The sequence below is a fragment of the Vicugna pacos genome, chromosome 1, assembly GCF_048564905.1.
Source record: "Vicugna pacos chromosome 1, VicPac4, whole genome shotgun sequence".
Taxonomy (NCBI): domain Eukaryota; kingdom Metazoa; phylum Chordata; class Mammalia; order Artiodactyla; family Camelidae; genus Vicugna; species Vicugna pacos.
In genome coordinates this window covers 3740236-3758302 of record NC_132987.1, presented here as the reverse complement: position 1 = coordinate 3758302, position 18067 = coordinate 3740236, and the positions used below count along the sequence as shown (strand labels likewise).

At 43.4% G+C, this 18067-nt stretch overlaps 1 protein-coding gene across 2 annotated transcripts in view; it reads right to left on the bottom strand.

Annotated features, from left to right (window-relative positions):
* CAPN7 (calpain 7) overlaps positions 1–1038 on the bottom strand; it is a 61588-nt gene extending 60550 nt beyond the window's left edge. The window contains exon 1 of one of the 2 annotated variants that reach the window (XM_072971335.1): positions 800–1038. In XM_072971335.1, the coding sequence (XP_072827436.1) occupies positions 800–901 (102 nt within the window). In that variant the 5' untranslated portion in view covers positions 902–1038. The remainder of the gene's footprint in view (positions 1–799) is intronic. The other variant, XM_006205284.4, reaches the window with a different exon arrangement.
* Between the last annotated feature and the right edge of the window lie 17029 nt (positions 1039–18067).

Genomic DNA, 18067 nt, shown 5'->3' with positions numbered 1-18067 from the left:
AGGGAGGCGGAGGGCTTGTCTAGAGCTGGAGGTGTGTCTGCAAATCCTGGGAGCAGAGGGTGGTCTGTGAAGCTCATACTCTTTAATTAAGTAATTCTGGCCCCGATAATTTATCCAAAGTAAGGATCAGAGTAATGTGAAAAGCTTTAGCTCTAAGGACATTATGATGAAAAACCAGAATGGCCATAAAACGGCCAGAAATGGTTACAAAGAAATTCTAGTACGTCCACAGGATGAAAATACTATGCATCTACTATTAACAAGATTATATCATAGAAGTAAGTTTAATGATTTTTCAAAAGTTTAAATGAAGAGGTTAAAAAAAGCATCAACACTTTGGTCTAAGTTTGTTTTTTAAAAAAGGTGTGGACACATACGTGAGTAGAAAAACATTTACAAAGATATGCATCCAATGCTGGGATACGTGATGTTTTCGTTTCTTTTAATTTACTTTTGTCTTCCGCAATGAACACGCACTGCGTGCACTGTTTGGGTGTCTACCGGAGACCAAGCCCCAGGGGCCAGCAATCAGAGCCCAGGGACGCTAAGGCCCGCCAGCTCTGACCGCCGCCGTGAGGGGCGGCTTAGCGCTGCCCACCACAGGAGGGGTCGCTCCGCCGCCGCAAGCCCACCTTCCCACGGCCGCAGGCCCCGGGCGGGACGCGGGGGCGGGCCTGACCTCCGCAGCCCCGGTCGCCACCCCGAAGGGGCAGCAGGAAGACCAGACGGACTGCAAAGCCTTGGCCCCGGGAACCGGACCCGGACCCCGCCCCCTGACGGAGCCGTGGCCCCGACCCACCTTGTAATAAAATACGGCCTCGGGGTAGCGGCCCTCGTGGTCGCGCTGCACTGCCAGCCGCGCGAATTGCACGGCGTCCCGCTCCAGCGCCGTCGCGTCCATGGTGGCCCGACACCGGGACACACCGCCGCGCGCCCGGGGACGGGGCCAAGCGAGGCCTGGGAGACTCTGAGCAAAACGGCGGCGACCACTTCCGGCTGCGCGCGCTTCCGGTGGCGCCCACTTCTGGCAGCGGAGGGAGGATCACGGCCCAGACCTCTGAGCAGACGGACCCACAGCCCGCGGGCCGCCCCGCCCATCGGCTGTCCCGCGCAGGCGCACCCTGGCCCGCGGGACCGCGCGGGCGGGGCTCCTGGCTCGGCCTGCACGTGACCGCCACGGTGCCCGGTATTGGGAGGGCGACAGCGGTATCACGCCTCCTCTGTCTGCGCGAGGGTGGCAGTGCCGGTGGAGACCCGTGACTGGCGCTGCCGGGGAAGAGGAGCGCATGCGCCTTACGGAGCACCTCCCCCCAACACTGAGTGCGAAGGCGTGGCGTACAGACCCTCCGAGGAGCTCCACCTGACGCTGTCTGCACTGATTTTTTATTTTTTATTTAGGGAAATAAACGCAGGATGAAGGATATCGCTTGGTAATCTGGTTTACTCATTTATTATTGCTATTAATGCAGTACTGGCGATTGAACCCAGGACCTCAAGCATGCTAAGCATTCGTTGTACCACTGAGCTATACAGTCTCCCCCAGATACTATTCAATAAAGTTCGTGTCACAAGCTCAGCATAACCCTGTATAGCTGCCCCAGGTGTAAGATATTGATTATCTGTGTTCAGGTTAAGCGAATGCTGCGGTAATTACTCAGGCGCCCCAAACCATTCTAATAGTAACATCAAAGATCACTGATCACAGATCACTGTAACAAATATAATAATGAAAAAGTTTGAGATATTTCAAGAATTAGCAGAACGTGACACAGAGGCACCAAGTGAGTAAATGCTGTTGGAAAAATGATGCCGATAAACTTGCTCGATGCAGGAATGCCACAAACCCCAAATTTGTAAAAACGGAAACAACTCAGTGTCTGCGAAGCATTGTACAATGCGGTCTGCCTGTAATGGAAAAATGAAATAATTTCCTTACCCACAAACACCACCCTATGACTCCCACACGGGAAGAGTAAAACTATCGTTTGCTCTTGACTTTTGTTTCAGTTGCTCACTAGTATGATCAGGGATCAGTTTTTCAAATCACAGACTGCAGACACTGGTACCAGAAATAGAACAAAAGATTCTGGGGGGGGGGGGAATTGTACAAAATGAGCTTTATTTTCCAACAAATATGATTATTTTGGCCCCTTTGCCATTTTTGTAGGTCAAAAATTGTTGACTTTCAGCTGCATTTCAATTTCCTACGGTTCAACCTGATTATACGTGTATATCCTAATTATTTTTATATCCTCAAATGTATATCCAAGTTATATCTACATATTCTAATTATATATGTCTTAAACATATATTCTAATTGCATCACATATATTAATTTTATACATATCCTAACTATATATAAAAATTAATTATATATTACTAATTGAATATATATTTAATTATATGTATTGTATATAATACATTATATTTTATATAGATTAATTATGTATCCTAATCAAATATATAACTTAAATTAGAATACATACACATATTTATAGACACACAGAACACACAATTAGGAGATATATAAAATTTATTTATTTTATATATATAGAATAGCTATATATATTTTATTCTATATATATAGATAATTCTATCCTAATTTTTAGATATATTCTAACTATATATACATATAGTTTTGTTAATTTTATTAATACATAATGTAAATGTATTTATATATGTTTAATATATGAATTTCATAATCCTAATTTTATATACCTCCTTATTTCATATAATCCTAATATACACATCATGATAACATACATGCAGTCTCATATGATCCTGAATTTAAAGTCTAGCTGGTAATAAAAATTGAGAAAGGGCTTGTTTGGACACAGGACTATGTTACCAACTCACCAAACAAACAAATACATCAAATACTGCAAACCAAACAAAAAAGGCTTGCAGGACAAATTCTGTTTACTGCAAGACACAAAGGATTTGTGAACTTCTGTGAGCACACTGCCCCCTTGTGTTTCCATGTGGCACTGCGGCTGTATGGCTCAGCTGCCTGTGACCACACAAACCTTTAAGGTCACTAATTTACTCTTTCAACATCCATTTATTTAAAACACCTACCATGATGCCTGGAGAGCACAGTGATTCAGAATTTGGGAGCCACAGAAGAAAACCCCTGAGAGGAGGACTGAGTCCTGATAAGGGGCTGGAAGCACAGGCACAACTGGATTAGAGAATTAGTGTGCTGTGTGCCTCCCTTCCCCACCGGCTTTTGAATAGAATTATTTGTAGTGACCGCAGGATATATTGTATTTTGGGGGAGGGGAAGGAAGCGGATTACTTGTCTCTGTAATCAACAACTCTCCAATCAGCAGGACTCATTAAAGGAGCTGTACCCGATGAATCACCCCTTATCCACACCTGAAGCTGACATAGATGGCCAGGTCAAGCTAGCGCCGTGATGGGTGGAGACAGGTTACTCATATGGAACAGTTTCTGCCAGGACCCTCCAGCAAGTTGCCCAGATAGGATACACATCCCTGGACAGCCACACCCTCTGCAAAGAAAGCTGCTGCTCAGCCATCCCAGGAGTGTGGCCCTTGCCTGAGTTTCTCAGCTCCTTCCTTGTTCATTGCCTCTCAGCTCTGGAAGGAATAGCTGTTTCTGCAATTGCTGCTTCTGTAGAACTGAGAATCCTTAAAAAAAAATCCCCTTTAGTCATTAATTACCTTTTAAGAGCTAGCAAGTCCTCATGTTTAATTTTCTTATTCAAATCACTTACGTGGTTTCTATCTCTTCACAACTTCTATCTTAGAATTAAAATGTTTTTTCTTATACAATGTAGTTAACTATGCCAACTGATTGTAGGATCCAGAACAAGGAAAGAACACATTGTTTCTATAAAGGAAGTGAAAGTTCTTGGAACTAGGTGTCAGGATTCTCATTGCTTCAGTAGTTACAGCATCCATCTAGCTGATGTCTAAATTCGTATCCACCATCCCCTTCTGGGTAGCAATTTAAAAGAGCTTGCATGCTACAAAGTCCCAGAGGTGAAATGTGTCATGATATCAAATTAAGAGAGTTTATACTTTTCTGATGATCTCACACTGGCTTCTTCAGTAGAAGCTAAAAATGTAATTGGTTCCCCACTTTTTCAAAAGAAAGTAGGTTTTGTGATAGCAGATATTTCCATTATCCAGTAGGTGGCAGTTGTGTTAGTTTTTGCACAACTTTTCCTAAGCGTGGCGAGCCCTGTTATATGAGCAGAATTGAAAACATTAGCAGGAAGTGAAAGGCAAATCTTCCAGGTGGCTACTTCCCTGGCAGGAGCCTTTCAAGCTCAATTTTAAGAAATTGACAAAAGAATGTCTGCGTTATGCTCGGCGGGTTGTACCTCTTTCAGTGCCAGTTCTAAACAAAAACAGGCACTAGCTCAGAGCCCCATCCCACCTGTGTTGTCTCGAAATGCCATTCAGGATGCCCACGTGGTGTCACGTGTATTTACAAATCTCCTATGAGGCAGCCCATGGGCATCTGGGGAAACCCGCCAAGATGAGTACATCAAGGTAGCAATGATTCCTTTTACTGGGGCTTAGGTTATGATTGATCCACTCAGAGCCCTATTTTTGTCCCTAATTCTTCAGGGCTTAATTTGGCAGAATACTGAGTTTGTCAGCAACACTTACATCTAGAAGGAGTGCATCCTGAAGATATCAGAACTAACAAATAGTATGAGTTGGTTTCAAGTTTTGACTGTAGGGTAATATAATTTCTAATCACATAACAGCAACACTGTGCACTGCGACAAATGTCTAAGTAGAAGTAGGACAAACGTAATGAGGACAAAATTACCTGCCTTTCTTATGTTAATAGAGTTCTTCATTTCCTTGAGTCATCAACTAGTTCTTGGTTTACCTGAGTATTTCCATTTCTTCTACTGTCTCTCTTTCTCCTCGTGTGTCACTTGAATGGGGACCTGTAAATGGCTTTTCAGGAAAAGTCAGAGAGTAGAGAGGAATGTGCTCTCATTGGAGGTGGCTTCCCTTTAATATTTGTTGACTTAACAAAATTGAAGTAGAGTTGATTTACGATGTTGTGTTAGATTCAGGTGTACAGCAAAGTGATTCAGTTATACATATATTCTTTTTCAGATTCTTTTCCATTGTAGGTTATTACAAGATACTGAATAAAGCTCACTGTGCTATACAGTAGGACTGTGTTATCTATTTTATATGTATCAGTTTGTACCTTCAAATTCTAAGCTCCTAATTTATCCCTCCACCCTCTCCTTCCCCCTTGGTGACCATAGTTTGTTTCTATGTCTCTGAGTCTGTTTCTGGTTTGTTAGTAAGTTCATTTGCATTTTTTTTGGTTCCACATATAAGTGATATCATATATTTTGTCTTACTTTATGTTGACTTGATTTTTTTAAAAGGGACTGTCCAGAATTCACTCTGTGTTTCTTCTCTAAAATTAAGGGGAAAGAATAGGCAGGGAAGAATGTTTTTCCTTGTTACATCTAAGTTTTCCAAAAACACTAAAATTTACTTCAAGACCCAAACAAACATCCTTAGTATAAGAATTAGTGTGTAAAATTCTTATCTATCTGCCAGGATCTCACTGTTTAAGCTGTTTCTAAAGGTAAGATAACCATTTCTGTAAACAATATTTAAAATCAACATCAATTGAGCACCAGTTCTATTCTGGATACTACACAAGGTGATAGGGAAACAGTAGGTAAAACACAATCTCTACCCTGCAGGAGCTCACAGTTTTATGGAGGAAGACAGATATTTAAACAAATAATTGTATCAAAAAGTACCAAACGCTAGCATGGAAGTATCACATGCAAGTGGATGGACAACAGGAGGTATTAACTTAATGGTGGGAAGAGGGGGAGGCAGGGAACGTTTTTCTGAATTGACGTTTGAGCTGCAGAGAACTCCCCCCGGGGAGCGGAAAGCAAGGACGGGTTTTGAGCGGAGGGAACAGCACGTAACAAGTGTGCAGAAGTATGTGACGTGGCAGAGGGAGTTCAGGTCATTTCAAAAGAGTGGGTGGAGCCCCTGGGAACAGTGCAAATGAGAGGCGGGGGAGATGAGGCCAGAGGCAGGGCTGGAGCACGGAAGGCCACCCCGGGACTTAAGGGACTTTTGCCTTTGTTCTCTGGAAGAAATAACTAAAGAATAGACACTCTTAACCTAGTCCATATACCACTTCAGGAGTATTGTGAATTCCTGAAATTAGATGCGAAATTTGCTTATGGACACTTTTCCTGAAAAATGGCCTATAATTTTTGAGATGCCCAGAGGTTTGTGACAGCCCCCTCTCACCAGGCAAAATTAGGGTTCACTCCAAGAACACTGGCTGGGCTATCCACGTAGGTAATAGTGCCATCTGTGACTCAGCCTGGTGACAACAGCAGAGTGGGAGGGGGCAGTGATGTGAGAGCCTATATCTTCCTGAGTTTGAGGAGAAAAACTGGATCATTTACAGTTTGGTACATGGTAGTGATGAAAAGAGGAGGGTGTCCTACCTCACAAAAGCAAGCAACAGAAGGGCAGGTGACGTTACCTGGTCCGAATCTCAGAAGGAAAGAATTGTCTTAATTCATGCTAGAAATACAGATGCAACTTCCACTCTTTTGTCACCAGTCCTCCTCAGTTTGTCTGTTTTTGGCAGACGGCGCATCTTTTTGGAAGCATGTGAAATGTGCCTAGCCCAAACTGATGTGCTGAAGCAGAAAATTTAGACTTAGTACAAAGAAGCATATAAGACATCTCATTAATTATTTTTTAATATTGATTACATGTTGAAATGATAATATTTTAAATATTGGACTAAATACAATATATGTAAAAATCAGTTTTGCCTGTTTTGTTTCCTTTTTTAATATTTGGCTACTAGAAAATTTAAAATTACACATGTGGCTGATGAAAGAAATTTTTCACATGTTGAGGTCTGGAAAAGTCACTCTGGCTTTTACGTGAGTTAACTTGGATTCGATGCTAGAAAATCCTGTTTGTGGCCTATCAAACATGCCGTGTACATCTGCTTTAATTATTAAAGAAAAGGGCACATTGACAAAAATAAAGAATGTCCATCTTGAAATAAAGATTAAGTGCCTCCCTTTCCGGGTGCCAATGCCGGTCCTCCTTTGATGCTAAGACCCCCCTCCCAGGTGCCAAGGCCATGCTGACTCGCTGTGTACACGGTGATCTGTTTTTGTTTTTGCTCTTTTAAAACTTGAAGGAATGTGTCTCTGACTTGTTGGATGTTCTTTGCTCTGACAAGATGTAAAACTCTGCTGCTATAGCACAGGGAACTATATTCAATATCTTGTAGAAACTTATGGTGAAAAAGAATGCGAAAATGAATATATGTATGTTTATGTATGACTGAAGCATTGTGCTGTACACCAGAAATTGATACAACTTGGAAACTGACTATACTTCAATAAAAAAATACAAAAATCAAAACAAACAAATAAAACAAAAACAAAAACAAAAACAAAACTGTGCTGAAAACCCTGCTTCTCTGGAGCAGCTCCTCAGAGTCATCTGAGAGCCTGTCTTCTGGGCTATAGTTCTCAGTTTGGCTCAAATAAAACTCTTTTTCTATTCCTAGTATAAATTGTATATTGATTATTTCCATCAACATGGGTAACATTCCATTTCTGTTAGCAGCGTTATCCCAAGACGTTCCATCAGTGCGTTTCAGACCATGACGTTTGCTTTTTAAGCAGCATCTTGGCGGTACTCTAATCATATGTCACAGGTTGGGTTTTCAGGAAATCACAGGTTGAAATGGACCAAGAGAAGTCTTGCTTGGAACATTTGTGCAGGAGATTGGGAGGAAGAAAGGTCGGGAAGGGGAACCACAAACTTTGACAGTCTCTTCCAGTTTAATGGGGGCACTCCAGAGCAAATATTCTGTAGATGGTCTCATTTGGGGCACAAATGGTCTGGCCCTTATATTGCTGCCTTGCTTGGTTATTGTTTGGGGGCTGTTCCAAGAATTGCAGGTCTTCCGTTGAGAGCTGGAGCTGACATGAAGGGGTTAACATCCGGAGGCTCTGGGCTGTTCTCAGGTGGGCAGTGAAGGGAGTTCTGGGCAGAACATCCCTGTGTCTGCCAGATTAGGTTTTTCCAAAAAATATGAAGTGCACACACACATCCTGGAAAGTGATGTACTATAGACATACTATATATAAATGTAAATGAATTTTTATAGTATAGCTCTTTCCAAGGTCTCCTCCCTAAATTCCAGGAATGGCTGTAAGGATCAAGAGTCTGAACAAGTTTACATAAAACTTATTAAGAGCCAGTATTTTGCTAGTATACCCAGCTGCAAACGACATAGGCCCTAAGATTCTAATTTGTTTAATCTTTTAAAAATTTAGTTATAACAATCATTGAGAAAAGTGCACCTGTCTTAATAGGCATGCCTCAGCACATTTTTACATTTGTGTGCACCCATATTAAAATAAAAATCATTTACAAGATCCTAGAAGACTCTGCTATGTCACCTCTTAGGTGGTATATCCTTCCACCCAGAAATGGCAACTATTCAAACTTCTTTCATTGTAGGTTAAGCTCACCCTGTTCTTTAATTTCATGCAATTGGAGTCATGAAGTTACGCACTCTTTCAGCCTGGTTTCTTTAACTTATCATTATATCTTTGAGACTTATACATATTTTTGACAGTGGTTTATCTCTTTTGAAATACTGTACGATATTCACTTGTATAAGTATGAAATAATTTATGCGTCCATTCCATTCTTCATGAACATTAGATTATTTCCAGTTTTGTGCTTTTATGCAGAAAGTCACTAAGAACATTTTTCTACTTGGCTTTTAGTGGACATATGCACTCATTTCTCCTGGGTATATACCTGGGAGAGGAACTGCATACGTTTAGTTTTAAATCCAGTTTTCCCAGCTGGTTGTAGTGGTTCACACACCCACCAGCATGTGCGAGCGTTCCAGTGTCTCCAGTCTCACCAACACCTCACATCGTCAGCCTCCTGAATTTCATTCATTCATTCCAGTGGATTCTAATTTAGATCTTTTAGTTCCAGATTCTCCTGATCGAGTCTCAGCCAGTGGGTAGGAAGCTACTAACACTGTGGGGCAGGGATGGTCTCTAGTTTTGCATGGTTTTTCCTCTACCAACTTGACACCCTCTCCTCCGCTGGGATGGTGAAGGGTGATGAAGGAGCTGCTTAACTCTTTGGTAAGAATGCTTAGCCCCTTTTTTTCACTGAAGTCTCTGTTCTGTGGCTTTGCAAGGATTCAGGACTGGCAGGTTATCAGATTGTTCCAGAGCAGAGTCAACTGGGTATGCTTTTTCCAAGTCTAGAAAATTCTCCCACTGTCAGGATATCAGGGAATTGCCATTTCTGTAGCCTCAGGAGTGGGGCTGTGTCTGTTTCTGTTCACTGAACCCCGAGGATCAGCATTTACTTCCTCTTATTGTGAGACCCCCCTAGGATGAAGGGAAGGGGTAGAGGAAGTACACGCCAGGGGTTCAGACCTGGCAGAGTGTGAGCTGAAGGTAGACCGCAGGTGCCGGAGGACTCATGGTATTGAGAAATAATTAGAATTAGTTGTTATTTAAAATCAGGCATTTTCACACCAACATGTGAATTTCTGACTTCCCTTGGGAAAAGTAATACGCCTGTATGCTCTCCTTGGAGCCCGTCTAGGGCTGGGCGGTGCTGCCCCAGCTCTGTGGGACACACACCCTCCAACCCCCATCTTCCACCCAGCCTGCCCCCACACTGACCTTCTCCGCCTGGGGGTGGAGTTCATGTGCCCTGAGAGCCCCACAGAGGCTTCAGACTGGAAATCGCTGTGCTCTGATTCTAGCCCAGGTTCACAGCAGGTGCTCAATAAGTATATATTAAGTGAGCGAAGAGGGACCAGCGCGCTGGGATACACATACGTAGTTCCGCGAGCAGACACACGGGGGTGCTGTGCTCTTGGAAATCCACAGAGAACAGTCCTGATTTTCCTTACTTGCCAGGCTCTGAATTCCGTGCTGTGACTGTGTGCACGTAATTGCAATAACATAAATATATTGTAATTTTACATGTAGCCTAATATGTGTATCTTTATCTGCACATACACACACATACATATATAATAAAGAAGTTTAAAATTAGAAGATACACAGAGTATATATAATATACGTAATTAGGATATATATGGTTTGGTATATATAATCATATGTATGGTATATGTATGATTACATATACAATTAGGATATACAGAGAATATGTAGCTAAAAAACACTTAAATTAGGTGTATAATTAACATTTATATCTATTAAAACATATAATTAGGAGATACATGAAATTAGGGTATATAATTGAGTATATTGACTACTTAAAAATTAAGATGTAGATAAAATTTTATATATTTAATGTAATTAGAATACATAATAATGTCAATCATATGGAATTGCATATAATGGACTGTTTGAACTTCTAGCGTGGCAGTTTTATGTAGTTGGAGCTAACATTTCAAATGGACCACAGTTATTAAATCTGTTAGAAGACAAAGCCTGTGTTCTCTTTTAGTAGAACCTTCTCTCTCAGTTTCTGATTCTATTGTTCCAACATGAAAAATTGGTCTCTGATCGGAGTAAGGGGGCCAATATAACCAAAAAACCAAGGGCCAGCAGTTATTTTTGCTTCTCACAAGTGGGACATGGCCAGGTGGTGTTTGTGGGCGGGGAAGTTAGTTCGTTTCCCCTTACATGGGAAGGGAAGCCGGTCACCAGGGTTGGCAGTTTCCATGAGAATCAGGGCCTGAGGCATCAGTGGGTACAATCTGGAGGGGGTGTGGGAGCACTCGAGGTTCTCCCCTGCACCCAGATAACTCCTCAAATCTCTGTCTCCTTAGAAGTTGTGCAAAATGGTGGAGGCTGGAGAAGCAGTGGTCAGGCATCGCAGGATAGAAACTAGTAGGAAGGAAGGAAGGACATTTCAAGGACATGGACCCATACAGTGGAGGTGGGACAGAAGGGAAGGAATTCAGCCCCTCCTTCCCCCTTGACACCTTGATCGTGATGCGCTGACCCCAAGGGCTGGAATTTCAAGGGCACAGGCCATGGAGGTGGGTCTTGGCTGGGGACAGACCCTGGGTTTCCTGTACCCACTTTTAAATCGGAGCAGTGGTTCTCTAAGGGTGGTCCCTGTACGTGCAACATTGGCATCACTGAGAATCCGTCAGAAACACACACTCTGGGGCCCCATCCAGACCTGTGGGGTCAGAGACCCTGGGGGTGGGACCCAGCGATCTGGGTACAGCAGCCCCCTCCCCCAGGTGACCCTGATTCAGCTGAAGTGTGAGAAGCACTGCTGTCAATCTCAGGGCCACCACCTCCCCGCAGCCAGACCCAGCAAGTCACAGTCTTCCCCAGGCCCCAAGCACTATGCTCCCACCGCTCATGGAGCCTGAAACACCCTCTCTTCTCCCCGTGTTTTGCTTTTGTTCTGCCTTTGGGACTCAACTCAAGCATCGCTTCTACCAGGATGCAGTGTGAGCCTCCCCAGGGCAGGCTTCGATGCTGCTTCCTCAGGCCTCCCAGTTCCTGACAGAGCTCTTTCTTAGCAATTATCAAGTGATGCTCAAACTGAAGATCTGAGTCTTTCTCTTTCCACCAAGTGAACTGTTTTGTCTATTTCCTTTTAACCCTCAGTGCCTGGCCTGTGGAATTTGAAAAAGGTGTTGAAGGAAATAATACTGGCTATTGGGATGTTAATTCTTTTGGCCTTTCTAGGTTGCATGAGTGATGGTGCCAAGTCAGTTTCTGCTGTGAAGTCAAAGGAAAGCCAGGGCAGAGGGTAAGGGGCAGAGGCTTGAGGGGAGGGAGGCCCTGTGGGTTATACGGGTGGGATGGGGATCCCAACCCTCAGAGCTCTGGTGGCAGCAGCAGCAATTGTGAGAGAACAGGGCTCTGAAAAGGTGCCTAGCATTTGTCTGATGATTTGTACAGTGAGAGTGTATTTGTGAATTGTACATATACACAAAAATACTAAAAAGTGTTAACTTTCCAAAGGAGTGAAATGTTGAAATGAGGTCTGTAGGTGATATTTCAATGTCTGAGAAACCCACAAATGTGCTGTTTGCCTCTGCTCTGCGTCACCTTGGTCACACAGTACCCGACAGAACGCCTGCATCGTAAATGGAGGTAATAATGGTCCTACCTCGTAAGATTATTGTGGAGAGTAGGTGAATATATACATAAAGCACACGGCGGAGTGCTAGCCCAGAGCAAAGTTTGTGTGTGTATGCTGTAATTTTCTTTTTTATTGAAGTGTAATTGATTGACAATGTGCAATAAAGCGATTCAGTTATACATATACTTATACATATATATATATATACATATATTTGCAGATTCTTTTCCATTATAGCTTATTACAAGATATTGAATATAGTCCCCTGTGCTCTACAGTAGGTCTTTGTTGTTTATCTGTTTTATATACAGTAGTGTGTTAATTCCAAACTCCTAATTTATGGCGGTTTATCACGTGGCAGCTGGGGGCCGGGCTGATCTGAAGCTTGTGTTTTCTCACAGGCGTGGTGCCAGGGCTGGAAGGACTCAGAGACTGAGGCCACTGACCAGGGTGCCTGCACGCGGTCGGTCTCTCCACCTGACTTGGCTTCCTCACAGCTCGGCAGTGGGACGGGAGGGGCGGGGGCGGGGCACAGCCAGTCAAAAAATGACACAGTAACGGGCATCAAGACGGCAGAAGATTCACTCTGGACTTGGAGCTTCATTGTACACTCATTGTAACACAGTAGCTGCTAAACGGCGCTCCCGCAGGTGCCAGGACAGCTCCCACACTGACCATAAAAGGCCAAAAAGTGGGCGGTGGCCCAACTCCTGGGAATCCCGCCCCTTCCCCAAAGTAGTTGGAATAACCATCCCACTTGTTAGCATATGAAGTTACCCAGCCCGGAAAACTAACCACCCCCACGCCGCGTGGTGTCTCTCTTGTCTTTTGAGAAGGCTCGCACTCTGTCTGTAGACAGCGCATCTACTTTTATTTTAAACTAAACACCCACCTTCATGCCTTGTGGCCCCTCTGGCTTCCTGAGACGGTCTGCACGCTGTCTATGGGGTATGTATCTCTCTGAATAAATCCACTTTTACTCACCTATAGCTTGCCCTTGAATCATTTCCTTCGCGAAGCCAAGGCGGAGTGCCCTTGGTGGAGTGCGTCCCAGGGGCCTACCGAGACATGACCATCTTCCCGCGCCCCGTTTTTCCTGCATCAGTAGCCTGGGGTGGACTTGTTACATGGTGGTGTAGGGCTCTGGTGCCCAGAGAACAAGGCAGAAGCCGCATGGCCTCTTATGACCCAGACTTGGAGATCACCCACGTTCTACTGGTTCTGAGTGGGTTGAAAGGGGCGGGACATTGCCACCACCTCTTGATCAGGGAGGGCAATGAGCAAGAGCACGTGGGCTGGAGTGATGGCCACACCATCTTCGGAAAACTCAATTGACTGGAGTTCTCGTGTTGTCAATTACTCAGCAAAGCTCATAACTTTCAAGGAGACCAACTTGTTTAGTTTTTTTCTTTTTTTCTTGATGACTAAAATCTGCCAGTAAACTCATGTCTAATAAAACATTTCAGAAAGATGACAGGAAAGATGACAAACTTCACCTTGTTTAGGGATTTTGTATTAGTTTTGTACTAAAGAGTCACTTTATGAAAAAAAAGTATATATTACTGGCATCAGGGGACCCCAGGAATGCCCCATTCCACTCAGTCCTTTGAATTTTCCACTTTCTCCTTTTCTGTTCACTGAGAGGAAGTTTTCCATTTTCTCTTCACCTTGGCCTGTTTGTCTAAAGAAGAAAAAGGTAAAGGGGAAGACTTAGGAGGATATTTGAAAAATTTTTCCTTCAGGAAAATAATTCCTGAGTGGGTGCAAAGGTTAAAAATGAAGAAGTTTTCTTTTAGCCTATAAATCTCAAAGCATTTAATTATTAAATATCCCCAGGCTGACTTTTCCATTAATCAATGTGTTAAATTCGCTCTTGAACACTTATGTTTATCAAGTTTACCTCCAGCCACACCCTGGGTTAAACGTGGTGGATTCAAAGCGTAGACAATACCCTTGCATGAAGTGAGCCTTCACATTGGTGGCCAGAGGCACACAGAGTTGCCTTAGAGATTATCCCTGGTGGTTCCTTCTGAGAAACGGTGGTTGGATTTAGTGTTAGCAATGGCCCCAAGGTCAGAGCCTGTGAACTATTTATCTAGGAGGCAGCAGCGACCAAGGGTGTGTCCGTCTTTGGTTGGGGGCGTGGCCAGGAAGGTTGTTAAGAAGCACTAGACACAGAGGTCAGACAGACGGGAAGTCACACACACACCTGCCCACGTGGGAGGGTGACCTCGGTGAGTGTCACCACAAGAGGAGTGGGAAGTAGCTATGAGGTCCATATCAATACCCCTCGCCATGCTCTCTCCAAGTTCTTAGTGTATAGAATCTTCCAGAAAACTAGATGCTAATAAAACATTCCTCCCTTTGTAAAGCGCTGACCTGGTTTGGGCTAGCTTTGTTCTATGACCGTCTCTTGGGTAGTTTTCTGGCTTTCTTATTTCTAGAGGAAAAAATGTTCTTAGGGACCCTATTTGTGTAAAAAACCGAGTCCCAGCTCCTTAGTGTGGCATATACTCCGGGTGATGTGACCCCAGGCTGTTTGTCTTATTTCCTACTTCCACTGCCCTGCACACCAGATCACAGCTGTGAAGCCACGGACATTCTGTCACCTCTGGGACTTTACTCGTCCTGTCCCTGCTGCCGGTGTGCTTGTTACCACCTCTTCCTAATTACACCTGGCTAGCTTCTCCTTCCTTAGGTCACCTCCTCCAGGAAGCCATCCCTGAATCCTCCCTATCTCCAACTGGATCAGGCTCTCCTCGCCTTCCCCAGTTATGGGACTGGTCACACTGCATCGTGATTCTCTCTTTGCCTGTCAGTCTCCCCACCTCCTCAGAAAGTTCCTTGAAAGAAAGGCCCAGAATCTTCTTTGTCAGTGCCTAGTGGATGCTTGACACATACTAGTTCTAAAGTATGTTTGGGTGAAAGAAGAAACTTAACTGTAAGGTTTTTAGAGTTTATAGTTTCATGATTTATTACTAACATAATCAGGGTTAAAATCCAGTTCAACTCAAGGGAGTGAGAAGACAAGCCACAGACTGGGATAAAATATTTGCAAAAGACATATTTGATAAAGGACTATTATCCAAAATACACAAAAAACCTCTTAAATATCAACAATAAGAAAATAACCCGATTGAAAAGTGGATGAACAGACACCTCATGAAAGAAGACATACAGATGGCAAATAAGCATTTGAAAAGATGCTCAATATGCCATCACGAAAGTGCAAATTAAATGACAATATGATTCCACTACACCTTTTGGGGTGGTGAAAATCCAAAATACTGACACCACCCAATGCTGGTGAGGATGTGGAGCAATGGGAACTCACATTCATTGCTGGTGGGACTCCAAAACGGTACAGCCACTTTGGAAGAGAGTTTGGCAGTTTCTTGCAAAACCAAGTGTATTCTTATCATACGATCCAGCAATCATGCTCCTTGGGATTCACCCAAATGAACTGAAAACTTCTGTCCACACAAAAAAACCTGCACACAGAAGTTTATAGCAGCTTTATTCATAATTGTCAAAACTTGGAAGCAACCAAGAGTCCTTCAGCAGATGAGTGGATAGACTGTGGTATATCCAGACAGTGGAATCTTAGTCAGCACTCGAAGGAAGTGAGCTATCATAAAGACATGAAGTGATTGCATATTACTCAGTGAAAGAAGCCGATCTGAAGAGGCTGCATCTTCAGGTACAGCATTCTGGGAAAGGCAACATGGAGTCCATAAAAAGATCAGTGGTTGCCAGGGATTAGAGGGGAGTTGGGGAAAATGGGTGGAGTACAGAGGATTTCTAGGGCAGTGAGACTACTTGTGTGAGACAACAGTGGTGGGTACTGTCATTTTATATTTTTCCAGACCCACTGAATGTACAACACCAAGAGTGAACCCTAATGGAAGTATGGACTTTAGGTGATAATGAAAGGTCAGTGTGGGTTCATCAATTGTAACAAACATATCATAACATAACATATCATAACATAACATGTATAACATAACAAACATGTAGGGTGTTGTCAGTGGGGAAGGCTGTGTATGTGGGAGCAGGAGGCATATGGAAACTCTCTGTACCTTCTACTCAGTTTTGCAGTGAACTTAAAACTGCTCTAAAAATTGTTCATTAGAAAATCTGGTCCATCTGACGTCAGTGATTTTACCGTGAGACTTCTGTCTTTCTCTCCCTGTACCCTGACTCCTAGAAGGTATATAAATATATATATATATATAAAATATTATATATATAATATTATGTAATTTATAATAATAAACAAATATATATATATATAGCCAAAATGATAACCTTATTGCAAGATTTTAATTAGCCAAAAATTCCAGTTAAGAATGGCTGGAATAAAAAAGAACAAAAAAAAAAATGCCATTTGCAGCAACATGGATGGACCTGGAGATTGTCATATTAAGTGATGTCAGGCAAAAGACAAATAACATATGATGTTGCTTATATGCAGAATCTAAAAAAGAAAAGATACAAATTTTATTTATAAACCAGAAATAGACTCAGGGACATAGAAAACAAACTGCATTTATCAGGAGGGAAAGGGTGGGGGAGGGATAGATTAGGAGTCTGGGATTAACGGATATACATAACTATATGTATATGTTATCTATATATAAAATAGATAAACAACAAGGACCTACTATATAGCACAGGGAACTATAGTCAATTTCTTGTAATGAGCCATAATGGACAGGAAATGGAAAAAATACATATGTATGTAGGTATATGTATAACTGAATTTCTTTGCTGTACACCTGAAACTAACATCATATATCCATAACACATCAATAAAACATAAGGAAAAAAAGTAGAAAAGAAAAGAATGTAGAAAAAAAAAAGAATGGCTGGAAATGTTGACACTGGCTGGTGTTTAGACTTGGCTGAGGCGGGGATATTATAACAGAGACATATGGGGTATTTTCTCTGGCTGAAAAGAATTGACTGGACCTTTACTAGATCACCTGCCCATTGAGCTTCAGGGGCGTGGTGATGGTGGTGGCGGTGATGGAGGTGGTGGTGGTGATGGTGGTGAGAGTAACGACGATGATGTGGGGGTCGTAGTGATGGTGGGAGAAGTGGTGACAATAGTGGTCTTGGTGGTGGTGGTGGTGTAGGGGTGGAGGTGGTGGAGGTGATGGAGGTGGTGTTGAGAGTAATGGCAATGACGTGGGGGTCGTAGTGATGGTGGGGGAGGAGGTGATGACAATGCTTTTGGTGGTGGTGGTGGCGGTTTTGTAGTGGTGGGGGTGGAGGTGGTGACGGTGATGAATGCAATACTGGTGGTGACAGCCCAGCTTTCAGAGGAAATTGCCCCCACCAAGAGGTTACCAAGTAGCAGAAACCTCCCTCCCCTGAAAAGAGGGTTCTGTTATGAACCCTTCTCAGGCACCGTGGAAGTGATTTTCCTACAGGATTCACTCTATCTTCACAATGTCCTTGTGGGGAGGTTGTCTGTGGCAATAATCTCACACTGTAGCTGGGAACACTAGGGCCCCTAGAGGATAATGAATTGCCTAAGGGTACTCTTGGCCTCAGCCTGACATCCCTGAGAATGGAGAACGTGAGACAGGGGCTTGCACAGTTCAGTTTGGCAAGCCATCTCAGGGGACATGAATAAGGGGAGGAAAAATACACAAGGGTGGATTTAGTTGGATTTCTTATCACTATAGGCAACTGCTTTGTTCTGGAATCTTCTGAGGGGCTGGTAGAACGTTCCCACAGGCGTCCCAAGGATCCGCTGCCTTAGAGAATCCTTGGGGGCCGACACGGAGAGACAATGAGTGCAGCTGAGACAGGCTGCTGTCACTGCCCGCCCAGGTAGCTGGTGATCCCAGAAGACGTGAGGTCATGCACAGAGTTTTGGTGATGGTGCAGGGGTTTCAACCCAAATCTTTCCA